This window comes from Pan troglodytes, chromosome 18, assembly GCF_028858775.2.
Source record: "Pan troglodytes isolate AG18354 chromosome 18, NHGRI_mPanTro3-v2.0_pri, whole genome shotgun sequence".
Classification (NCBI taxonomy): domain Eukaryota; kingdom Metazoa; phylum Chordata; class Mammalia; order Primates; family Hominidae; genus Pan; species Pan troglodytes.
Window position 1 is genome coordinate 6492076 of NC_072416.2, and position 27347 is coordinate 6519422.

The 27347-nt window shown below is 42.8% G+C and overlaps 1 protein-coding gene across 8 annotated transcripts in view; it reads right to left on the minus strand.

The window, feature by feature from the left end:
• The window catches only part of CREBBP (CREB binding protein), a 154745-nt gene that overhangs the window by 118056 nt on the left and 9342 nt on the right, over positions 1 to 27347 (minus strand). For all 8 annotated transcript variants that reach the window (XM_523285.8, XM_054668793.2, XM_009430211.5 and 5 more), the window contains exon 2: positions 6963 to 7675. In XM_523285.8, coding sequence (XP_523285.3) covers positions 6963 to 7675 — 713 coding nt within the window. The remainder of the gene's footprint in view (positions 1 to 6962; positions 7676 to 27347) is intronic.

Consider the following 27347-nt stretch of genomic DNA (forward strand, 5'->3'; position numbering starts at 1 on the left):
AAAAAAAAAAAAAAAAAAAAAAAATTAGGAATGAGAAGAGAAATAATCACAAACATCAAAAATGACAAAGAACTGCACACATTTTTGCACAGCTTTAAGTTAACAAATTTTAAAGATTAGATGAAAAGAATTTTCTACTAAAACAGAAACTGTAAAACTTACGAAAGAACAGGCTGCATTGCATTAGTGTTAACAGGCCTCTGGCCAGACCGTGTGGATGCAAGCCTGGTTCTGCCACTCACTGGCAGCCTCCACTTCTTAATCTGTAACATGGGACTTGCCTACCTCCTATCTTTTTTTTAAACAAAGATTAAAAGTTAAGTATCTTTTAGTTTTTCTCAAAATCAAAGCAAATTTAGACTTTACTAAATAAAAACGATACTGACCTAAGAGACTACTAAAAGCCTTAAAGAGCCAATATTTATAGAAAATAGCAATAAAGTTGTCAAAGATTTTTTTTTTTTTTTTTTTTTTTGAGTCAGAGTCTCACTCTGTTGGTATGCTTGATTGTAGTGGTGTGATCATGGCTCACTGCAACTTTGCACTCCTGGGCTCAAGCAATCCACCTGCTTCAGCCTCCTGAGTAGCTGAGACCACAGACATGTGCCACCATGACCAGCTAATTCTTAAATTTTTTTTAAAGATAGGGTCTCCCTATGTTCACAGGCTGGTCTTGAACTCCTGGGCTCAAGCAATCCTCCCACCTCAGCCTCCTAAAGTGTTGGAATTACAGGTGTGAGCCACCACGCCCGGCACTGTTGTCAAAGATCTTCAGTCACTTCCTAGGGAAAAAAAGGCTTCAGGCCCACATCACTGTAGGGGTGAAGTCTCTCAATTCTTCATGTAATAGATAATTCCAAATCGATTTAAACTGTTTCACAGAATAAATATGAAAGACTTTCAAACTCTTTTTGACCAAGTTAACGTAACACTGATATAAAAACTGACAAAGCACAAAAAGAGCTATGGATCAATTTCATCACTGATAAATGAGAAACAAAATTCTAAATGAAGCACTAGCAATTAAAACTCAGCATTAACTTTTGATTTTACAATTACAGAGATGGTTCAATTTGATATTATAAAACCTACACAGATAATCTGTCACATAAATAAATGGAAAGTGAAAAATCACAGGTTAATCAACATAGGTAGGTATCAAAAAGAAATTTGATAAAACCTAACATTTAGATATTATCATTTATTTTATGATGAATAGATTATGCCCCAATTTTAAAACAAATATACTACTGACTACAAACCAAAGCTCACATTATTCTTAATAACAGAACACTAAATACACTTCCATTTAAGTAGGATACGAGACAGGGATGCCTAAGAGCATAAACACTGGCAAAAAATATTGGCAAGGAGAAAATAAAAGTATCAATAATGCAAAAGATGACTATCTCCTTGGAAAACTCAAGAGAATCTCCTGAAAACGTATTCGAATAATTAAGATAACCCCATAAAGCAGCCAGATTACCAGAGTAGCATATACATAACATCTTTCCTATATTAAAATAGCCAGTTGGATAATGAAATATAACTCATCACCAACAGCAACAAAAACCACATAATACCTCCAGAAATAAACTTAGTAAGAAAGATTTATTACACAGATAAAGAAAACCATACTATGCTTCCAAGCAACATAAGACCCCCAGAAAAGATAATTTATATGTATAAGAAGACTCAGGAAGTCACAAAACTGTTAAAATGTCACATCCCTCCTAAAATGACTTATAAAGTTGTAGTGAATCTTATAAATCCAAAATCCCAAAGATTTTTTGTTTTTAAAATTTGAAAAAAAGTCCTAAATTTATCTAACACAGTGGGGTTCTCAACCCTGGCTGCCATGAAAGTCATCTGAGGAACTACACACTATACGAATGCTTCTACCATATCCCCCAGATTCTAACTTAATTGCTCTGTAGTGGGGTTCAGGCATCGTATTTTAAAAAATTCTCCAGATAAATCTGATAAAGTGTAGACAGAGTTGAGAACCACCTGTGTGAGAAATAACTAGTGAGGTCATATACTAAAATTCATCACACAGCTAGGTTAATAGGTTTCTGGCACAGGAACAAGCAAAGGTCAATGGAACTAAAGAAAAAGAGTTCAGAAATTAGACCCAAATCCTATATGTTTGAAAAGAGAATAAAGTGTATACCAAAAACAGCATATCGTATCAGTGGGAGAAAAGATGGATTACCAATACTAAATAAACGGTACTAAGATGATTATAACATGAAAAAATATATACTGCTGGATCTCTGTGTCTCACTCCTTATGCCAAAATAAATTGAGTTAAAGATTCAAGGAGGCCAGGCACGGTGGCTCACGCCTGCAATCCCAGCACTTTGGGAGGCTGAGGTGGGTGGATCGCTTGAGCTCAGGAGTTCAGGACCAGCCTGGGCAACATGGCAAAACCCCGTCTCCACAAAAAAATACAAAAATTAGTCAGGTGTGGTGATGCGTGCCTGTAGTCCCAGCTACTGGGGAGGCTGAGGCAGGCGGATCACCTGAGACCAGGAAGCAGAGGTTGCAGTGAGCTGAGATCATGCTACTGCACTCTAGCCTGGGCAACAAACTGAGACCCTATCTCAAAAAAAAAAAAAAAAAAAAAAAAAAAAGTCATGTAATAAGGAGAAAAATACAGGAAAATATTTCTTAATTTTTTAATAGGAAAAGCACTTCTAAAATGTGACATAAAACCTAAAAGCCATAAAGGAAATAAATGGATAAATGTGTTTCTATACAAACTGAAAACATACACTTGGTAAAAACATATTGTAAACCTATGTGACCATATTCCTGGTGAAACAGACTATGGCAAATAACAAAGGGGAAAAACATGTTTTAAGAGACTTAAGAATATAAATTAATGAGAAAAAATGACAAACAATTCAAGAGACAAATGGATAAAGATTATGAACAATCAGTAAAATACAACTGCCCATGACCTTATGAAAAGACACACTTAACAAAGAAGACAACTTGCTTAACAGAATGTCAAGGAAGTAAAAGGATGGTAATATTCAGTGTTGGTCAAGATTTGGACAGAGACTCAATCACTTTTGATGAAGGTGTAATTTGCACAATATTTCTGAAGAGTATCTGAGATTATCTATGCTGATTTAAAATCTCAGTATCTTTTAATTCAGAAATTGCATGTCCAATAAATTATCTAGCAGATATGGTCACTCAGCTGTACAAAGATGTATGTACAATGTGTTCAAAGCAAAACTGTGAAAACAGCAAAATACTGGGAATAACCTAAATGCTCAGCCTACATGGCACAAGTCCTTAAATTATGATATACCCAAATCAGGAATTCCTATTGTACCTATGAAGAATGACTGACAGCTACGCGGAGCATGGAAGAATTTCCAACTTGTATTGTTAAGTGGTGGGTGGGGAGGGGAACATCTACACTCACAAGAAAACGCTGTGTAATGCTACTCTTTATGTCTGGGGAGATAGCACACACATACCCACACCCCTCTCTCTACGCCTCTATACGCATACATCATCACTGGCAGGTCAGATAAGAAATAATAGTTGCCTTTGGTGAGAATTTGGGAGAACCAAAATTCAAGAATTAAGAATTAACTCTCTGGTTCTTACTCTTAAGAGTATTTTTATGGTTGTTTGTCGTTAAACCATGTGCATGTTTACTTTCTAAAAACAAACTTTAAACAAGTCTGTGACCCATTCTCCTTTTCAGAATCTAATCCATGACACATGTGTACAGGCATTGTTGCACTAGTAAAAAGTCAGAAACAATCCAAATGTTCATCCTCAGAGGATGAGATCAATAAATTATGATGTATCATATAATGGAATACTTTGCTATCAGTAAGAAAAAAAAAATCTCTGTGCAGTGTCACAGAAGGCCGTCTAAGGTACACTGCCAAGTAAAACAGCAAGGTGCTTATGTAGTCTGGTTTCATTATGTATTTTAAATCTTTATCTGTAAGGAGGATGTTGCTTTTTTCCTACTATTTTAATTATTTCATAGGATGTACCTCCTGTGTAATCGTTCTTAAAACAAAATTATCTTTAAAAAAGCGCCTTTTCCCTATGCATCTTAAAATCTAGTTGGCTCTGCTATCGTAAGGTTCTAGAGAGGGAATGGTTTAAAATGGACTTGTCTCTCCCTCTTACTTTCTGCCCACCACTACTTGGTCTTTCATTCCACCCAAAGGCAATGGGCAATGACACATCTTTAAAAAAATGCACTCTATCCACCTCTAGTGGGCTGCTTTGAGATACCTATAGGAAACAAGAGACAACTGTCCCCAGCACGCTAACGAGGCTCACTTTCCAGTGTCATCCACGAGTTGCTGTTTGAAAGAAAGACCACTCTGTATAAAGGAACCCCAGGATGGAATGAAAAGCCTGGGTGGACAGAGAAGCATGAAGTGTTACAGGTGTAATCAGCAAAGTCCAACTTCTGGAAGACACTCTCCAGGATAAATAGCAGACAACAACCAAAACATGTTTCTTCAGTAAATAAATTGTAAGGATCCCACAGACCAACAGAGAACAGATTCTTAAGAGGCATATCAACTAACTGAAATGTAGATTTTGAGTAAAAATCTATAAAAACTACTTATAGGCTGGGCGTGGTGGCTCACGCCTGTAATCCCAGCATTTTGGGAGGCAGAGGCAGGTGGCTCGCTTGAGGTCAGGAGTTCGAGACCAGCTTGGCCAACATGGTGAAACTCCGTCTCTAATAAAAATATAAAAAGTTAGCCGGGAGTGGTGGCACGCGCCTGTAATCCCAGCTACTCAGGAGACTGAGGCAGGACAATCACTTGAACCCAGGAGGCGGAGGTTGCAGTGAGCCCAGATGGTGCCACTGCACTCCAGACACTGGGCAACAGTGAAACTCCATCTCAGAAAAAAAAAAAAAAAAAAAAAAATTACAACATATGAGACCACTGGAAACGTGACTATTCTGTGGATACTGGCTGACATGAAGTTACTGTTAAATCTGTTAACATGTGATAATGGCTTTGTGTTTAGGTGTACAAAGTCTAACTTCTACATACATGTTATCAAAAGCTCTTGAAGTGCAGTCCAGGGTCCCAGACCTTTCAGGGGGACCATGATGTCAAAACTATTTCCATAAAATCCTAAGGTATGATTTGCCTTTTCCCTCTGATTCTCTCCCAAGAACACAGTAGATCTAGTTTTCTAGTTACTTTGTGATGTTTGATTCCACTGCACTGGACGGATGATGAAATGTGTTTCAATATTCTGTTTTACTATTTAATATAGTAAATATTGAGAGGTATACTGCACGTTAAAGAAATCTCTTTGGGGTCCTCAGTAATTGTTAAGATTATTCAGGAGTCTTGAGATTAAAAAAAAGTTTGGGAATCATTGCTTTATACTATTATGTCGACTTCATATGATTTAAACTCTCCAGAATAGACAGAGTTTTAAAAGTAAGGAGTAGAGTGATGAATGAATTGGGAAAAGGAACAAGGATCAATCTCTCCAGGAACCATAAACCCATGAGAAATTCCTTCTCAATCGACACACTCATACAGACTCTTCTTCAAATGCCAGGTACAAGTAAAACTTAAGTTCACGTTCCCCTCTACTAACATTTCAAAAAAGACAAACGCAATTTAAACATTGAGCATTACTTCATCTTCATTTCTTAAGTTAAAAAAAAAATCCTCTCGTTTCCGACATTCACAGGTTTTTGGATCCGTCACCCAATGCTCTCATCAACCTTCTGGGGAAACTGTGTTCTACTCTTATTCTCCCTCACCCCTACTTGGGACTAAACAAATCCAAAGAACAGCCCAAACTGATTTTCTGTTCTGGGATGTGCTGAATTCCACTGCCTGAAGACGTGCCTGGTGGCTGCTGTTGAGAAGCCTCTGGCCGCAGAGCATCCAGTGTTTGCCACTTCAGTGGGAATAGGCTGCCCTTCCTTCTCTGCGCTCCTCCCTGTCAGTCCTGGGCTCTTCCAGCTGTCTCACATCTATCCAGGCATCTGCCTTCCCCCTTCTCCAAGTTCAGTTCCTACTCTAGAAGGCAGCTGCAAGGCTGGTGGCTGCAAATCCCAGTCCAGGCCTTTCCCTAGCAGAGCTCTTGGCCGTGTGTGTGTGCGTGTGCGTGTGTGTGTGTGTGTTGGGGGGATGTGCGTGACCTTGGAGCCACCTGGAGGCTGCTGCTTTTTTTTTTTTTTTTTTAAGAGACAGGGTTTCGCCACATTGCCCAGGCTGGTCTCAAACTCCTAGAGTTGAGCTATCCACCCACCTCGGCCTCCCAAAGTGCTGGGATCACAGGCGTGAGTCACTGTGTCCAGCACCCATCTGGAGGCTTCTTAAAGCCCAGGCTCCACGCCGAGCTTCTGAGTCAATAAAGAAGTCTGCATTTCTAACAAGCTTCTAGGGGATGCTGCTGCTGCTGCTGGTCTAGGGGACCCCACTTGAAGAACCACTGCACTGGTGTTTCCTCTGGGACCCGAATGCCTGTGCTTCTCCCCGGCTCTGCCACCTCTTCCTTGTTAACATAGCAGAGAGTGAGTTGACAACCCTGGAACACAGCTTTCTCGTTCAGTGAAATGGATACTGTGCCAACAGATACTTCACTGCATGGCCACAGAGGAGCATACAGACCAGTGATCACCTCCTCAGTGGGCAGTACACAGGCAGGAAGCAACCTCTACCAGGTTCACGGACACATTAGGCCCTGTACCTTCCAACTGCCTGACCTGCAAGCTGTCCTACTTCTTTAAGAATTCTCATTTTAAAGACAGAAATGGGGCAGAGATCTTTATCCTAGAAAGAAATCTGTCTCTTCCAAGCATGAGTGGCACGTGGAGAGCCCAAGAGGAAAAACAGGAGAGGGCCACGTGGTCCCATTTTACGCATTACTCGGAGGGAAAGCCCGCGGTTAGGTAGGAAGTATTGAAAGTGCTTCAGTTCACTTACCTTGGCCATGCCTCCTGCCTGTGCGGTGTTCAGTCCCGCGTGACCAGTCATTTGCGGGGAAACCTGCGTTAGGGTCTCAGCCAGCACGCTGCTCGAGGCGCCCTGCATGGCTGGAGTAGGGTACGGCATTCCAGCTCCCCTTCCTCTGCCAGCAGCCCCAAGAGATCCATTCATGACTTGCGCCTGCCCTTGTGAAGCCTGATTAATTAAGCTATGGCCAGAGTTACTATTGAGGAGGCCTGGGTGGGTCTGGTTAAAGTTAGCATTCATGCAGATACCAGGTCCAGTCTGTGACGTGGCAGGGCTGCTAGTCGCCAGCCCCACTTGCTTTTGTGCTTGCGGATTCAGTGCTTGGGAGGCAGGGGGGGTGGGCCCAGAGGTGCTGGCTGCCTGTTTAGGCAGGCTGGGGGCTGAAGAATCTCCCTGGCTCAGAGGGCTCTTGCCCATGGCACTGAGGCTGGCCATGTTCGCACTGTTCGGCTGCCCTTGAGCCTGGCCACCCAGGCCCTGCTGCACGGGGCTGCTGGCGCTCACATTTCCTATTCCTGGGTTGATACTAGAGCCGCTGCCTCCTCGTAGAAGCTCCGACAGTTGTTTATGTTTGGAAGCAGCATCTGGAACAAGGTTCCCACTGTTTAAAAGGCCTAATTCTCCTCCATTGGGTATCAGCTCATCAGGAAGATCATTTTCCAAGTCAAACAATGATCCAAAATCTAGAAATTAAACAGAAATGGAAATGAGAAACTAAGCAACCTTTACAGCTCTCCAACTGCCATGTTTCTATGATCTTAACCTAATGGGGCATTCAGCACGAACACTAGCATATCTTAAGAGTCATGTCATTAGCTGGGTGTGGTAGCGCATGCCTGTAATCCCAGCTACTCGGGAGGCTAAGGCAGGAGAATAGCTTGAACCCGGGAGGTGGAGGGTGCGGTGAGCCAAGATCGCGCCATTGCACTCCAGCCTGGGCAACAAGAGCGAAACACCGTCTCAAAAAAAAAAAAAGAAATTAAAAAAAAAAAAAGAGTAATGTCAAAATGATTTACGAGTTTGTTTGGGAAAATAAAGAAAAAATACCCTTCAAATTCTGAAGACAGAAAAGTTAAACAGAGATGAGAAGGACAGCCCTACTATATTTATCATATTCTAAAACAATAATTAAATAGTGTGGTGTTGAGGGCAAACTCAGATATACAAATTAAAAGAAAACAATGGGAAGACTCCAAATTCACTGAATTATAATTTTAAAATGCTTTTAAGAATGTATGTGTGGCCGGGCGTGGTGGCTCACGCCTGTAATCCCAGCACTTTGGGAGGCTGAGGCAGGCGGATCACGAGGTCAGGAGAGCGAGACCATCCTGGCTAACACGGTGAAACCCCGTCTCTAATAAAAAGACAAAACATTAGCCGGGCATGGCGGCGGGCGCCTGTAATCCCAGCTACTCAGGAGGCTTAGGCAGGAGAATGGCGTGAACCTGGGAGGCGGAGCTTGCAGTGAGCTGAGATCGTGCCACTGCACTCCAACCTGGGCAACAGCGAGACTCCATCTCAAAAAAAAAAAAAAAAAAAAAAAAGAATGTATGTGTGTAACAAAGTAACTGGGCACTGACTTAGATTTGACTTAGATGAACAGCAATTTGGGGACAGTAAAGCCAATCTTAAATTTTTTTTTTTTTTTTTTTTTTTTTTTGAGACAGAGTCTCACTCTGTGGCCCAGGCTGGATGGAGTGCAGTGGCGTGATCTCGGGTTCACGCCACTCTCCCGCCTCAGCCTCCCAAGTAGCTGGGATTATAGGCGCCCACCACCATGCCCGGCTAATTTTTTGTATTTTTAGTAGAGACGGGGTTTCATCGTATTAGCCAGGATGGTCTCGATCTCCTGACCTCATGATCCACCATGGGAGGCCTCAGCCTCCCAAAGTGCTGGGATTACAGGTGTGAGCCACCGCGCCCGGCCGATTACATTATTTAAAAGTTAAAATACAAGAAGTAAACTAGCTTTAACGCAAAATGAAATCAGTGATTTCTTAAAAGTGTTGAAGCTGCAGCAAATGATAATAAAGACATACACAGAAACTACAAAGAGTTAAAAATAAGAGCCTAAAAGTATTTGTAGTATATGAAAGGGGTAAATGTCAATCATACAGGAAGATGAGAAGCACAGTGACTCCCGACTATAAATGAACAAAGGACATAAGCAGGTCTTCACCCCAAAGGGAAATAAAACACTAAACAAAATAATCCGTCCTTCCTGATAAGGAAACAAATGGGAACTAAAACAACCCCTTTTTTCTGGTCCCTTTCAAAGTAACTTTTCTCTGAAGCGTGGTCTACACATGTCATCTCTACCCTCTCATTTCCCACGCACTCTAACCCACAACGGCCAGGCTATTCATGTATGTGCAAGGAAGAGGTATGTAGAAATATGTTCATCTTAGTATTATCTGTAGCATCCAAAAAAAAAAAAAAAGCACAAAAAATACCCAGAGGCAGTTTTTCCTAGTGGTTACAGACTCTAGACTGGGGCTGCCCACACTGGACACCAGCTCTGCCTCCAGCTCCGCCTCCAGCTCCCTATTCATTAGTGATGTGACCTTGGTAGGTTACTCAGCCTTTCTTTGCCTCAGTTTCCTCATCTGGAAACTAGGGGTAACAATGGCCCCTACACCTCATAACGCTGTTGTGAGGACCAAATGAATAAATAAGTGTAAAACACGACTGAGAACAAACAGTGCCTATGGGTGGTAAATGCTAAGTACTGTCTATTATTATTACTGCTATCCATAACAGGAGGTTTAATAAGCTGCTGTATAATACTTTAAAACATCAGGCCGGGCGCGGTGGCTCACGCCTGTAATCCCAGCACTTTGGGAGGCCAAGGTAGGCGGATCATGAGGTCAGGAGATTGAGACCATCCTGGCTAACACGGTGAAACCCTGTCTCTACTAAAAATATAAAAAATCAGCCAGGTGTGGTGGCAGGCGCCTGTAGTCCCAGCTACTCTGGAGGCTGAGGCAGGAGAATGGCGTGAACCCAGGAGGCAGAGCTTGCAGTGAGCCGAGACTGCGCCACTGCACTCCAGCCTGGATGACAGCCTGGGAAACAGAGTGAGACTCCATCTCAAAAAAACAAACAAAAAACACCATACATCGGCCAGGCACGGTAGCTCATGCCTGTAATCCCAGCACTTTGGGAGGCCAAGGCAGGCAGACGATCTGAGGTCAGGAGTTCAAGACCAGCCTGGCTAATATGGCGAAGCCCTATCTCTACTAAAAACACAAAAATGAGCTGGGCGTGGTGGCAGGCGCCTGTAATTGCAGCTACTCGGGAGGCTGAGGCAGAAGAGTCGCTTGAACCTGGGAGGTGGAAGTTGCAGTGAACTGAGATAACGCCATTGCACTCCAGCCTGGGCAACAAGAGCGAAACTCCGTCTCAAAACAACAACAACAACAACAAAAAAACAAAAAAACCCACACATACACACACACACGAAAAAGAAAAGAAAATTAAAACCTTTTTTCTGCATGGTGGCAGACCCTAATGTCTGCTCACCCAATACCCCTGGCCCCATGCTGCTGGCAACACCCACATGATCTGAAGTGGCTGCCTGGGAGGTTCCTCTGAGGAACGTTCCCTGGCCACAGGAGGGAGAGTAACCAGATAAGCCCACCACCACGATCACGTTCCCCTTTGCAAGTGACACAATCTCAGCTAAGGGAATCTGAAGGTACACTGAACCAGGACCATTGTGGAAAAGGTGTTCCTTCTTCACAGCAATGGATGCTCAGAAAGAAATCTCCCTCCTCTTCTTCACCAGATCTCGTCATGGGCAGGTGACAACCACCCTGTAGCCAGGAGAGCAGACACCACTTGCACGCTAAGGATGGCTGTAGCCAAAAACACAAACACGTGGGGTGGGGAGATCATCTCTGAACTGCTGAGTGATGCAACCCTAGTACTTCCCCACCTTCAAACTTCATGTTATGTGAGAAAATACACTTACTATCACTTAAGCCATTTTAGCTGGAGTTTAACCTCACCCTAACCCTAACAGACCCATCATGTCTATGGAAGAAGTTCAAACACCTTCTCATGGCACGTGAGGCTATCTTCTTGGCCTTCCTTTACAGGACAACACCAGATGTCCCCTACTTTCCAGCCACAACACTGAGAGCTGGCACAGGCATTGGGAATCTTTCTTCTTGAATCTCTCGTTCTAAAACTCACCTCAGTTCCCACTCAGATTAAACACAGCAACTATGAAGACTTTCTTTGGGCTGCCCCTGCAGAACAGACCAGTCCCTCTTGTCAGTCTAGAAAACCACGTCTAACACACACTTGTTATCTTCCCACCTGTCTGTAAGGAATGAGGTGTGATTTAGGAGTGTGTACATGCATGCAACAGTTTTTGCAGAAAAACCGAGACTGAGAGTAAGTTGCAGACGAAATAACACTGTTCTCCTAAGTACTTCAGTACGTATCTCCTGAGAACATCCTCTTACATAATCACAGTATGCATGTGCAACTCAGGAAATGTAACACTGATACAATACTGAATATATTGCCCTTACTCAAATTTTGCTGGTTGTCCCAATAATGATCTTTATCACACATCTGTCTCTTCAAAATGACATGTCCTATAGCCATGAGATTACAAGATCCAAGATCTAATTCAGGATCATGGTGCATTTAATTGTCATGTCTTTGTCACCTTGTTTAATCGAAAAAGGATCAAAGGTTCCCTGGCCTTTGTCTTTCGTAAGTGACATTTTATTCTTATTTATTTATTTATTTATTAGACAGAGTCTTGCTCTGTTGCCCACGCTAGATGGAGTGCAGTGGCACGATCCAGGCTTACTGCAACCTTTGCCTCCCGGGTTCAAGCAATTCTCCAACCTCAGCCAGAATAGCTGGGATTACAGGCGTGCACCACCGCACCCGGCTAACGTTTGTATTTTAGTAGAGACGGGGTTTCGCCACGTTGGCCAGGCTGGTTTCGAACTTCTGACCTCAGGTGATCCGCCCGCCTAAGCCTCCCAAAGTGCTAGGATTACAGGCGTGAGCCATTGCACCCGGCCATAACTGACATTTTTGAAGAATAGAGGCCAGTTGTTATTGTAGAAGGTCCTTCAATTTGGGGTACCTCCTCATGGTTACAGGGCATGTCATTTTGAAGAGAAAGGAATCTGATCCCGGATACAGCAGACAGTTCCATGAGGGCACAGGGCCTGTACCTGGTGAAATAGGTCTCAACATGCTTCTGAGGGTTCCAATCCATAGTTTTTACGCTATTATGCTATCCTAAATTTGGAGATTCACTGAGGTGTCCAGACACAAACTGTACAATATTTATTAAATATGTATTAAAAAGTCCTCTCTATCATAACTACTGTTTTGTTTGTTGCCCTCCAGGCTTTGTCCACCTGCACACACAAATTTACTCGGTACTCCTTAATAAATATTTTTGTCCAACCCAAATGATAAACGTTTGAGGTGGTAGATATCCTAATTACTATGATTTGCTCATTATGCATTGCATGCATGTTACAAAATATTCTGTACCCCCTTAATATATACAATCACATGTCAACTACAAATAAAAGGAAAAAAGAAAATATGTACCCCCCCCCAAATAACAACATTTTATTTTTTATTTTATGTTTTAGAGATAGGGTCTTGCTCTGTCACCTCTGTGCAATGGCACAATCACAGCTCACTGTATCCTCAAACTCCTGGACTCAACCAATTCTCCCGCTTCAGCCCCCTACAGCTGGGACCACGGGTGTGCCCCACCACAAACAGCTCATTTTTTATTTTATTTTTAATTAATGAATTAATTAAATAATTATTTTGACAGGGTCTTGCTCCGGCACCCAGGCTGGAGTGCAGTGAAGTTGTAGGCTCAATGCAGCTTCCGCCCTGCACCAAAACACCCACCTAATTTTTGTACTGTTTTGGAGAGACAGGGTTTCGCCATGTTTCCCAGGCTTGCCAGCTAATTAAAAAAAAATTTTTTTTGTAGAGATGGGGTCTTGCTATGTTGCCCAGGCTGGTCTCAAACTCCTGGCCTCAAGAAATACTCCTACTTCAGTCTCCCAAAGCACTGGGATTACAGGCATGAGCCACTGCAGCCCAAAATAACTACTTTTAAAAATGCAGTGTTCCTTAACTGATGAGCATGAAAATGAAACTTCATCTAAACCAGGAACTGGAGCCATTACATTAGAGATCAGCTCTCCTTCCTTTCTGTCCAGGGCGAGGATGAAGAGACCATGTCAAGCACTGTAACCCAGAAGCAAACAAGGGCCAAATATTTTATATTTAAGTTTGGAAAAATCTGCAAAAGGCGACCTAACTGGCTATTTCGAACATCCCTAAGCACTCTTCCTAGGAGAGGGAGGCCAGGCCACAGAAGAGCAGATAAACTCAGAGAGTACTTAGTGAAACCCAGCAGGGCTGGCCTCAGTGTAGAACAATGGGAACAGAACACCTGGAAGCTGAGCACAGGAGTTGAAATCCTGCATCCTTAGGCAAACTGCTCCATCTCTGCATCTTCATACCCTCACCTGTAAAACAAGGGTACCAACACCCCAGAGTTAAAAAATTTACCCATCATCCTGCCACTCTCAGAGCTATCAGTTTTCATTTATGGTTTATTCTAGTTCTTATCAAATTCACAGGCAAGTTTCAAAGTTGTAAGCAGGGCTTCTGTCCTGGGCTAGTGTTTTTGTTTTTCACTGGTCTGCTACACTCTGACCACCGTGACCACTTTTTCATCCTATTTCAGTCCAAATACATATACCAGCTGTTTGGGTGAAGGCAGAGTTAGACAAATTCTTCTTCTGTAATTCACCATATGAATATGTGTAAAGCCAAATATACAGGTGTGGCTTTTTAAAAGACAAGATAGGGCGCACACGTAGTCGTACCATCACCCTTCTGTTTACCACTGTCACCACATTTCCATATTCCCTAGTTCAGCAAAACTGACAAAGGGGAGTGAAGGAGGCAGGCCAGGATATTGCAACACAACACAGCTTTGCTTTCTACACACCAAAGTGTCCCAACACATGGGTTAAGCAAGAGCAATCTGTATCATCGGAAGTTCCTAAGGTTCACGATTGACAGCGATCCAGTCCCGGGTAAGCCCTCTTCTCTCTGACCGTTACCAGGGGGCCCGGGAGAATGCAAAGAAAAGGAGACTGTGGGCACCCTGCACCCAGGGCATTTGCACCTCAAGGAGACTTCACCAGCCGATATCAAATAGCGAACACTGCCTGTCATACTTCCATAGCTAGGGAAAGGAATTTTCTCTTTTGCAGCTTCCTGGCTGCCAACCAGGAGGCTACCCCTTTCATTAAGCTGAAATGAGAGAAAAGAGAGGCTACACACTTTCCCATTTCTATCACACTCATACGAGGCTGGGAAGACCCAGTGAGGAATGAGGAAAATAGTAGGGACTTAGGAAGGAGAAAGTTACGTCCAAACTCAGCCAGCCTCAGGAAAGGCAACTGTTTACCAAGCAAGGTACAGAGGACATTCACTTCTATACTAGGAAACCCAAGCCGGTGGTCTGCATGCAGAGACTGTTAGGTGGGGATCACTCCTAAACACTGAAAGACAAATGGTACCTACATCTGTTCCAGGATCCATTCTTAATAATGATGATCAGAAATCAGCATTTCACCTTAAGCAAGGAATGAACTACTAGAATCAAACACCAGGTGGGTGGCTAAATCAATCTGTGCAGCCAATAACATTTGAAAATAGCCTCATCTGAAAAAAATTTCAAAGCCATCAGCCAAAGTATCCACAAAACACACCTTTCTTCAGGTTTTCTACAGCCTCCTCTTCCATAATACCTTATTTTCTTCTTTGAATTCCACTTGGAGCCCCAGATTATTTGTACTGACAGGACTGGTTTATCACACCTTCTCCTGGAAATAAGAACTCTTTTATGCTCCTACAGACACAATGCGTTAAAATTATGCTAACAATTTCACGTTATAACGTGCGTGGGGCTGTAAGCTCCCTGAAAGCAGGGATCCTGTCTTGCTTATCTACTCAGTGCCTAGCATAAAATGCTTCGTATGTACTAGGCACTCAATAAACCCACGTGCTGAATGAGTGCTCAAATTATAGAGGATACACAGTATCAACAAGCTGCTTGTCTAGTCAAAGATATAAAGCAGTAATCTTAATGTTTACTACTACTTTCTGAAAACAGAAACAATAACGAATTCTCTAGAAATATTACACTGGGTCATCTTTCTCTTTAAGACTTTTTCCTATTGCCCTCTTTACCTTTTAGGGGACCACCCAAGTATATTTCACTCTTTGGCTACAAACTCAGCATCAATGAACCCCAACCCTAGAACTGATACACAGATTAAATGGCATAATGTAGGATGAGCAACAGTAGTGTAAGAAATAAGCATGTAAGAGTTCAGATGCTGTTTTGTGATGTGTTCATACTTCTCTGCTTTCCCTCCCACACATATTTTCTCTTCCTCACCCACTCCTAATTTCTCTCTCACATCCCTATTTCCTGTGAAAAAGGTCTCCTTTCTTTAGATTTTTTTTTCATGGTTTCTTTAGATTGTCTTTTGCATTACTTTTGTAATAATGTGACTATGTATTTGGTCTTCCACCCTGTCTCCTGGCATACAACTCCTAAAATCCTTGGAATCTCCAAAATAGAATTTTTTTTTTTTTTTTTTTGGCTCTGTCGCCTAGGCTGGAGTGCAGTGGCACGATCTTGGCTCACTGCAGCCTCTACTTCCCGGATTCAAACAATTCTTCTGCCTCAGCCTCCCAAGTAGCTGGGATTACAGGTGCATACCACCACACCCGGCTAATTTTTTGTATTTTCAGCAGAGACGGGGTTTCACCATGTTGGCCAGAATGGTCTAGAACTCCCAACCTCAGGTGATCCACCTGCCTCGGCCTCACAAATTGCTGGGATTATAGGTGTGAGCCACCACACCCAACCAGTAAGGTCTTTTCGTATGCTCACGAATTGACTGATGGCTGGCAGCTCCTAGGTAGCTTCGGATAGGAGCTGGTCACCAGGAAGACCAAGGCATGACTGATTAGAGGACTGGGACTTTCAGCCCATCCTTAATTTCCAGGGAAGGGAGAGATACTAAAGCTTAAGTTGATCACCAACGGCCAATGGTTTAATCAATCATGCCTATGTAATGAAGCCTCCATAAAAACTCAAAAGTAGAGGGTTCAGAGAGCTTCCAGATAACTGAACACATGGAGGTTCCTGAAGAGTGGCACACCTGGACGGGGCAAAAAAGCTACATGGCCCTCTCACACGCCTTGCCCTATCACCTGATATTCAGTGGTATCCTTCATAATATCCTTTACAATAAAAAACCAGTAAACATGTTTCCTTGAGTTCTGTCAACCGCTCTAGTAAATTAATTGAACCCAAGGAGGGGCTTGTGGGAACCCCATTTATAGCCAGTCAGAAGCACAGGTAAAACAACTTGGGGCTTGCAAAGGGTGGGGGGCGGGGGCAGTCTTGAGGACTGAGCCCTCAACCGTGGGATCTGACACCATCTGCCTGTCAGCTGGCGTCTGCTGCAGCACCGAGTGCCTACTCGGTGTATGTGTGTGGCTGGAGGCATCTCCACAAATCTGGTCCCAGAGGTGTTCTGTGTCGACTGTTGACACTGAGTATAGGAATAAATGAGTATAGGAGAAACCTGATTTTTCCCTACATCCTCAGACTTGTACTATAGCCCTGACTACTCAAATGCTTCTATTAAATCTTTCAAAAGCTAAACATTTTTATTCACCTATTTACCTACCCTAGAAAAACTTCCAGAAGGAATTTTTTTTAAGAGATGGGGTCTGTGTTGCCCAGGCTGGAGTGCAGTGGCCATTCACAAGTGTGATCATGGCTCACTGTAGCCTCAAACTCCTAAACTCCTGGACTCAAGCAATACTCCTGCCTCAGCCTCCCAAGTAGCCAAGAGTGCTGGCATGTGCCACTGTGGCTCCAAAAAGAATTTTTAATTTCTAAGTTAACGGACACAGGAAGAGGTAATGCACATGTTAATTGGCTCAATTTAGCCAATCCACAATGTATAGATATTTCAAAACATCATGTTGTATATGATAAATACATACAATTTTTATTTGTTAATTAAAACAAAATTTGAAGGAAAAAAACTACATACAAAAAACTTGATCCAGCAAGGGCAAAGCATCCTGGAAAAGTTCACTTCTAGAGATGAGGAATCTAGAGAGTGGTGGAAGGATTCACAGTGTTATTATTATTGTTAAATGACCTGGAGGCCACACTACGCTCTCGGTGTGTTTACTGATCTATTACTAATTAGACACTACGGACACAGGAAGTGCAGTCTGGTGTAGTGAGAAGAGTACTCAACCAAGCCCTGGTTCAGATCACAGCTGTCACCACAGCTACTGCCTCCCTGTGTACCCCTCCTTAGCTCTAAAATGGAAGGACAGCTGGGTGCAGTGGCTCATGCCTGTAATCCCAGCACTTTGGGAGGCAGACGGGTGGGTCACCTATGGTCAGGAGTTCGAAACCAGCCTAGCCAACATGGTGAAACCCTGTCTCTACTAAAAATACTGAAAATTACAAAAAATTAGCTGGGCGTGGTGGCAGGTGCCTATAACCCCAGCTACTCGGGAAGCTGAGGCAGGAGAATCACTGGGAGGTGGAGGTTGCAGTGAGCCGAGATCACGCCATTGCACTCCAGCCTGGGCAACAAGGGCAAAACTCTGTCCCAAAAAAATAGATAAATAAAATAAAATAAAATAAAATAAAATAAAATAAAATAAAATAAAATAAAGGACAGTAGCACCTGCTTCGCAGGATCGTTGATGAAAGAATTAAACCATACAGCATTTAGCACTGAGCCTGGCATGCAGTAAGGACTCAAAAAATATTAGTCATTACTATCACTGTCCCAATCCCATCTCCCAAGGCACCTATGAGGGCTGAACCAGCCAAAGCCTGTAAGAACCTGGCACTCCAGGGTTGGTACAGAGCAGGCGCTCAACAGCCACCACTTATCAATGGTAGTGACTTGCTAATAAACTCAACCCTGCTGATCTGTGGCAATTCTAGTAGAATTAAAGGTTACTTTGCTTTGAAAGTTCTTGGGGATTATGCAAATAAATATAATGGAACAACTCTCTATACCAAAAAAAAAAAGAAAGAGAAAAGCTGTTTTATTAATATTTATGCCATCGTAAGTAATTTTTATCTAGGCATTTAAACAAGTTCCCAAAAGACATCTAACTTTTTTTTTTTTTTTTACAATGACTATTAGGAAATAATTAAAGCAACCTCCTTCTAAAATCTTCCGTAATTCAGGCTTCTTTTATGCAGACACACCAATCCCTAATTAGAACAGAATAATGAGGTTGTACTTCATTCTGAACAGTGATCTTATCTTGAGTAAGTCTTGCCCCTCCTCAGAATCACTGATCTGCTGAAGAGCCAGAGAGCTTGGCTGGCAGCCCCCACCCTCTCCTCCCCTGCAGAAGGAAGCGAGTCACTGCTCAGGGGCCCTCACTCGGTGCAGGACTGGCTGGGTTTATTTGAGATAGAATAGAAGTCGGTCTCCCTAGAGGACTGTACTCTAATTGAGGAAGACAGCCAATGGACACCAAACCACAAACTTAAATTAACACGTATGTCATAATTTACAGCCAAGTGGAATAAGGCAGTGAACAAAAGTAGGAAAGGCTTCAAATAAGAGGCTCTGAGCAGAGCTTTAGAGGAAAAGGACACTGACAACTCCAAAGAGGCAGGGACAGAAGACAGCAAGACAGGCAGGCAGAGATGGCTGCTCTGCCGTGGGGAACTTCAAGGGAAAAGCTCCAAGATGGCAGGAGCCCCAGGGTAGGTACAAGTTCCATACGGTGGGAAGGGCCTCACTACGGTAGGCAGGCTTGCTCTGTCGCCCAGGCTGGAGTGCAGTGACACAATTTCGGGTTATTAAATTTGGGTTTAATAAACCGAATTGTCTTAAAACCCTCAACACAGCACTCACATTTATACTAGAGCTTAGAATTTGGGTTTTCTTGTTTTCCTGTCATATGCTGTGTTTTGTATGATGAACGATATTTAAGTGGACATTAACAACGACCTTCTCCAAGGAGTCCATTCTTCATATACGACATTCTAGTGGGGTTCTTCCTACTGTATCAGATCCACATACCTACCAAAGTGACGCCCTTCCCACTGTATCGAATTCGTACCTACCGAGGGGCTCCTGCCATCTTGAAGTTTTTCCCTTGAAGCTCCCCACGGCAGAGCAGCCAGCTTTGCCTGCCTGCCTTGCTGTCTTCCGTCCCTGCCTCTTTGGAACTGTCTTTTCTCAGTGTCCTTTCCCTCTGAAGTTCTGCTCAGAGTTTGCCTCTTATTTGAAAGCTAAATTACAGGACAAATATTCTTCATGTCACAGAAGGGTCCATCCAGGGGGACTCTTTTACATGGAAATATGCTTAGTAAGTTCATTTAACATGGAAACATCATGAACTTCAAAGTTTGAATTAAGGGGAAATAAATCAAGCTATGGTATCAGGTTAAACTAACTGAAATAAAAATTACAGAACCTTAGAAACTGTAATGTAAATCAGAAGGGAAATGCTGATTTATCAAAATGCACTTAATACAATATTCAAGAGTGCTACCTGGAAAAGGTAAAATCTACTTTTGCATAATTGATTATAAAATTTTAGCTTTTTTATTCATTCTCAAATGCACTTGATGGCTGTACTCTGTATCAGGTATCAAAAAACATCCTGCTTCGCTGAATGATTACTATTTACCTTCCATTTAAAGAACCCAAGCAAGACAGGGCCAGGCACAGTAGCTCATGCCTGTAATTCCAGTATTTTAGGAAGCCCAGGCAGGTAGATCACCTGAGGTCAGGAGATCAAGACCAGTCTGGCCAACATGGTGAAACCTCATCTCTACTAAAAATACAAAAATTAGCTGAGTGTGGTGGTGGGTGCCTGTAATTCTAGCTACCTAGGAGGGTGACACCGGAGAATTGCTGAACTCGGGAGGCAGAGGCTACCGTGAGCCGAGATCGCACCACTGCACTCCAGCCTGGGTGACAGAGCAAGATTCTGTCTCAAAACAAAAACAAAAACAAAAAACCCTAGACAGTCCTTATTCGAAGTTCTTTGTCACCTGGGACCCTAAACTGTCCTGGAAATGCAGCCAAGTCTATTTTTATTTGGTGCACTTAGCAGTCACAGGGAAGTGCCATTCCCAGACAGCCAAGACAATGTTAGTTTCCTCAACATGGTTTGCGTGCTGCTTCCCTCAGCCCTGAAGGGTGGGGACAAGGGTGGAATGGAAGGTGGTTGTCATAGCAGCCAGGTGCCACCAGAACACAGTAATGACCCAGCAGCCCCTGCACGTTAGCCCAATTATCTGGGACAGGGGAGCAAAAACGGGTTGTTTACCACCACCACAGCTGAGAGGGGCACCAGACCCCGGAGAGGTGCTACAGTCAGCTGCCTGTCCACCCTGCTTACAGGGAGAGGATTCTCCAGCCAAGAACAGTCCTGGAGGAAGAAGAATGTGGGGGCTGAGCTAGGAGCTAGCCTTTGCAGAAGCAGCCCCAGACCCCAGATTCCCAGCCACCTCAGATTCCCCAGCCATATCATAAGAACAAGCAAACAGACATCCAGAGACCAGGTCCTTTGCCCCAAATGCTGTGAGATGTAGCTGGCAGGCGGCAACAAGAAGTCAAGAAAGGGGGAAAGAGCATATTCCAGACGTGAAAGCAGACTTGGAAGTGCCAGTCCATATACAACGCGTGGAGGCGTGTGGGCTATTTGAGAGCCACAAACAGAAAATGAATGCCTTAAGTCCAAAAAGTATGCCAGGACCAGGTATGTTGGCTCACACCTATAATCCTGGCACTTTGGGAAGCCGAGGCAGGGGGACTGCTTGGGTCCAGTAGTTCAAGACCAGCCTGGGTAACATAGCAAAACCCGGTCTCTACAAAAAAAAGTACAAAAATTAGCCAGGCATGGTGGCACATGCCCATAGTCCTAGCTGCTCAGGAGGCTGAGGTGGGAGGACTGCTTGAGCCCAGGAGATGGAGGCTACAGTGAGTCAAGATCACGTCACTGCACTCCATCCTGGGTGACAGAGTGAGACCCTGACTCAAAATAATAATAAAAAGGTACACCAAAAAATGAGAGAATTCAGAAACAACTGAGAAGCACAACATGATGGAGAATCACAAGCTGAAGAACAACCTTAGTGTTACTCATCATAGACTATGCTGATAAAGAATATCCGTGGCTGGGCACGGTGGTTCACACCTGTAATCCCAGCACTGTGGGAGGCCAAGGCGGGCAGGTCACCTGAGGTCAGGCGTTCGAGGCCAGCCTGGCCAACATGGCAAAACCCCTCCTTTACTAAAAATACAAAAATTAGCAGGGCATGGTAGTGCATGCCTGTAATCCCAGGAGGCTGAGGCACCAGAATCACTTGAATCTGAGAGGTGGAGGCTGCAGTGAGCCAAGATCGTGCCAATGCACTCCAGCCTGGGCGACAAAGCAAGACTCTGTCTCAAAAAAAAAAAAGAATATCTGCAACACATCTAGCAATGTATACCTGGAGAATATATGTGCTGCCTTTCACATTTTAAGACTCTACCAACACACAGGCTCTTGAAGGAAAATTTGCTATGATCAAAACTATAAACGCATATGCCTTTTAACCACTAATTCTATTTCTATGAATCTGTTCCATAGATTTGCTTGTCCGCATAACTTTACAAGGCTATTCATTAAAGCACTGTTTGTGAGAAGACAAGACTGGAAATAACCTAAATGTCCACCAGTGGGGAGAGGATTAAAGCAATTATGGCACAGGTCACATAATGGAATGGTAGACAACTGTAAGAAGACAATAAACATATGCAACTGTGTGTACACTATGCTACCTCAGTTAAGAAGAAAAAGGCAGGAAGGGGGAAGAGAGAACTAAGAGTCAACAGCGTCTGCCTGAATACAGATAAACCCTGGAAGACAGCACTACTTCCAGTGGTTACCTGGGAGGAGCTAGGTGGAGGGAGGCTCTCTCTACAGGTTTTGTCCTCTGAGTTTTCTGAGCCATGTGAATGAACTACTAGTTTAAGTAATTAAAGGAACTAATTTTTTTTTTTTTTTTGAGATGGAGTCTTGATCTGTCGCCCAGGCTGGAGTGTAGTGGCGCGACCTCAGCTCACTGCAACCTCCACCTTCTGGGTTCAAGCAATTCTCCTGCCTCAGCCTCCTGAGTGGCTGGGACTACAGGTGCACGCCATCACACCTGGCTAATTTTTATATTTTAGTAGAGACGGGGTTTCACCATGTTGGCCCGGACGGTCTCGATATCCTGACCTCATGATCCACCAACTCAGCCTCCCAAAGTGCGGGGATTACAGGCGTGAGCCCACCGCGCCCGGCCAAGAAACTGATTTTTTTTTAAGGCATCCCCACTGGGGATATACTGGCCCAGGTGATTAACTTCAGCACCAGGTGGTAACACCTGGAATGGTTCCCAGTGCTCCAGTTTCCAGTTAGGGTCCTTATGATTTGAGGATAAAATGTGAAATGGGTTCACTATTAGTTCAAAATATATTTAGTGTACAAATAAGCTTAAAAGGCTAGAAAAGAAAGGGCACTTTAAAGAAGAACTTTTCGAAAGTATTTTTTTCTAAAGGGATGTGACAATCGCCATGTAACATTTTGTACCCAATGCTCACACAGGGAAATCTGACATTATTTCAAAACACTCAAAAATTAGTTGGCTGTCATGTCTTGTGGCTTCTAGCAAATCAATGAAGAAACCTCTAATATAAAGATGATGTTAAAAATGGAGCTTGTGACAAAGCAAGTGATGATCAGACGCCACACTAAAACACAATCACATTTTCCTATCTCTGGATGGCACCTCTTAGGGGTAATTTGTACTTTGTTCAAATAATTCTCATTAGAGGTCTAAAGGTTTTGCAACAGGAATTAACTAAAACTTTGCTTCTCACCATTTAACAGATTCTCTTAATCACAAATATAAAAATAAAACAATACAAAAACATATATACCCCCAAAATGTTTTGTTTTGAATTTTTTTAACTAGTTTTTCTTTTTTCACTATGAAAGTAAATACATTTATGGTTTTTTGCTTTGTTTAAAAAAAAAAAAACTCAGAATATAAAATGAAAAACAGCCCCCAAAACATCTCTAGCTCAACCCCGAAGAACAATTTCTAGAGATTTCCTTCTAGAAATTTCCTACATACACCATTAGCATATCTTTCTACCCCTAAAAGAGATCTAATTATCATTTTTGCTCTCCATCCTTTGTTTATTGATTCTCAATCTTTTCTCCCCTCCTAAGTACCCATCACTCTCCCTCAACTGGATCTGCAATGCCAGGGAACTCAGCTACTCTTCTGAAGGAACTTCACTGATTTTACCCTTTCTTTTCTAAAGGATTTCTGAGTCATACTCAGTGTTTTACAATCTCTACATTAATTAACTAAATTAATGAAAAGGTCTGGAGTTAATGAAAATGTTCTTAGAAGTCCTACCCATCAAGAAACTTTATCTGCTTGGTGTTGAAGTAGGTTGCTAACCTACAGATATTTCTATTTCAACTATTAAGGTGGGTAATAAAAACCAGAAGTTTTAAGAATCTATTCCAGGAATTGAGAAACAATAAACACAACTTCTGTGTGAGCTGGCTGCATGACATGCATTTTGATGACAGTAGCAAAACCTCTAATATTCTTTGAGACGACATGGAATTAATTTTAAAAAAACTTTAAGCCTAGGCAACATAGCAAGACCCTGTCTCTACAAAAATAATAAAAAATTATCTGGGCATGGTGGTGCATGCCTGTAGTCCAAGCTACTGCGGAGGCTGAATTGGGAAGATGGCTTGAGCCCAGGAGTTTGAGGCTAGAGTGAGCTATAATCTCACCACTGCACTTCAGCTTAAGTGACAGAGCAAAAGACTCTGTCTCAAACAAAAAACAAGAAAACTTCAATTATTCCTATTTATATAACATAGAGAAAACATTAAAATTGTTTTGTGTTATTTATCTAAATGCAGCACCAAAACATTTTACCATTAAAAAAGAAGACTTAATTAATTAAAAGAAAGCCTGGGCCGAGCATAGTGGCTCACATCTGTAATCCCTAAACTTTGGGAGGCTGAGGTTGAAGGACTGCTTGAACCCAGGAGCTCAAGACCAGCCTAGGCAACATAGGAAGACCCCGCATCTCTACTAAAAAAAAAAAAAAAAAAAAAAAAAAAAAAATTAGCCAGGCATACTGGCATGCACCTGTCATCCTAGCTACTTGGGAGGCTGAGGTGGGATTGCTTGAGCCCAAAAGGTGGACATTGCAGTGAGCTGTGATCAAATAAATGCACACCAGCCTGGCGGACAGAGTGAGACCCTGTCTCAAAATAAATAAAAATAAATTTAAAAAAATAGAACAAAGCCTGCATTTCTAATACTAACATTTCCAACAGCTCTGAGATATGTATCAGTCTGAAAGGCACTGATAGTAGAGTTACATAAAATGGGCTACTTAGGGCAAAAAGAGTAAGAAGAGACCATATTTGCCTGGCTACGCACAGTCCATCTCTAGAATACGTAAGAAACAGCTAACACTGGTTGCCTATGGGGAGGGGAATGACCGGTGACCCCAGAAACAGACAGGAGGAAGAGTTGTCACCAATCACTCTGCTTTTTTGGAATTCTGAACCATATGAATATATTATCTACTCAAAAGAACTTAAAAAAACTTTTAAAAGAAAATTGTTTGTACAAAAATTTACTAACATCTTAAATAAGACCACTAGTTCCAGTTCTTAAGCTGCTTTTCATGGGGCCCTTTTCCTGCCAAAAACGGGGCTCAGGAGGGGAAAGCACTGTCTACTCTCCCTACAGACCTGAACTTGGATGAAAAAACACACCTTGAAAAAGCTAATCTAGACTTCTGGAAAATAAATCACAGAAGCTCCCCCAATCACTCTGGACACGGGTTTTTTAAAGCTTAATTTTGTTTTATAAGCCCTAAAAAAAAAATAATAACCTGGACTCCTAGGTCTGACATTCATGGCCCTTGGTGATGTTATCTCGCCTTCAGATGCCCAAGCTGATGCTCTACTCACCCTCAATGAGCTCTGGTGTCCTTCCTCCAACAAGCCCCCCTGACCTCCCAGCCTGAGGCATCCACTTCCTTCCAGTCAGACATCGAGCTGAGTGTGAAATGCTATAGGCCTTGGTGGGCACCATGGGACTGCTCACCCACCACACCACACAACTCAGAGTTCCATGAGGACAGAAGCAGCTTCTGCCACTACTGTCATCACCGCAGCCCAGCAGGGTGCCCCACACGTAAAATGTGCTTAAATATTTGCTGAATAAAAGAATGAAGGGGTAGGAGTCAAGACTGGAACCCGGGCCGACCAACCCCCGCAGGGCAGAACCACACCTTTAGTCTCCACCCTCTCAGAAGCAAAACCATGAGGCCTCCTAAATTCTGGTAGCCCAGTGAACATAACCCAAAAACTGTCACAAGAGCCAGACCTCCACCCTGCTATGAGTGCTGTTCCCTCTGCCTGGAACAGTACTATCTGCCATCTCCTATTCACCCTCAGGTGTCAGTGCTAACGTCACAGCCCCCGGGGACTTCCAATACCCTTCAAAACAGGCTCAGTCCCCGTCTGGTGCTTCAGTCAATGCACAGTATGTCCCCTCCAAGGTCACACCTGACTGCAGTTACCTGTCCAGTATCCATCACCACCCATGAGGGCAGAGATGGGGCCTGTCACATCCCCACTGGATCGCCAGGGCCTACATCACAGCATAACAAATATTTTCTAAATTAGTAAATAATCCTGAACAGTGTGACCTAAGCCGTGAGTATTTTTGAAGGAGTCTTTCATCATTTTTATTTTGGAGTCTTGCATCTTTAAAAGATAATCGTTTTAAAGGAACTTTGTCATAAATATCTAGGTGATACGTATCTTCAAGAAAACTCTAGACAAAGAGGATAAGTAAATGTACTTACAGTTGTGCTGTCCAATACCGTAGTGACTAACTACATGTGGCTATCTTCATTTACTCAAATCAGGTAACATTTAAAATTTAGTTCCTAAGTCACACTAATCACAATTCAAGTACTCAACAGCCACACGTGGCTCGTGGTTCCAGTACTGTGTCATATAGACACAGCATAGAGCCACCCTCCCAATAAAGACCCCACACGTGGCTCGTGGTTCCAGTACTGTGTCATATAGACACAGCATAGAGCCACCCTCCCAATAAAGACCACTGGACAGCGCTGGCTTGGAGGGCATCCCGAGAACACAGGCATCCCCAAACAAGGAAACATCTCAATTCACCCTCTTCCTCCTGGGAAAGAATCCGTTCTCCCCTAAAGTTTCAGTGACTGAGAAAGCCATCAGTGAAAGCAAAACACTTGATTCTCTCGCCGTCATTCAAATGATTCCCTCAGAGACTTCTCAAAAGAAGTTCAACTATGGACAGGTGTGCTCTTCAAACAAAAACCGATTCCCACAGTAGTAGAGGAACAACCCCAATGACACAGAAAACCTATCAATACGTTATGTCTTTTTGTTATTTTCAATAAAGGTGACGTTCTGAATATGTAAATCAGATTTAAGTAAAGATATCCACAAATCGGGGAAAAATTTTGTCCACCACGGGGTAACTTTTACTTATAAAAAAAAAAAAAATCACACCAAATCTAGGAGAACAGAAAAACAGTAATCTCCATTAAAAGAATTTCCTACTATAGAATCTGCAGGAGGAGAAAAGTCACACAGTACAGCACAGAGCTGAATCTGTTCCTTTCAAGATCTGTGTAGCTGAGCCCGAGAGGCAATTGAGTTTCACTGGTATTCCTTTCAACCAACCTGACTAAACTGGACAGTGATCCCAAGGCCATTTTCTTCCCAGCTCTGTTTTCAATAAAATACTATATTTATAATTTCTCTGCATTTACTTTTCCCTTTTCTCTAAGTCCTAATGTAAATCAAGCCCTTGTTCTGAAGCAATAACTAGAAACAGAGTTCCATTTAATTAAGAGTTCAATTTTCCAATAAAGAACAGTTGAACTGCAAACACAGACAGAGTAAAATGAGTCAAACGATTACCCATTTTGTAAGATTCTCGAATCTTAGTTCGTTTTCTTACAAACTGGTTCCCAAACTGCACTAGAGCTGGTACTGAAAGCCAAATAGGCAGGGGCAGAAGCTTCCCATGTACTCAGTGAAAAGCCTCCTGATTCCGGGTCAGGCTACATCATCTTAGTCCTCACTGGCCCAAGAAGTAGGTGATGG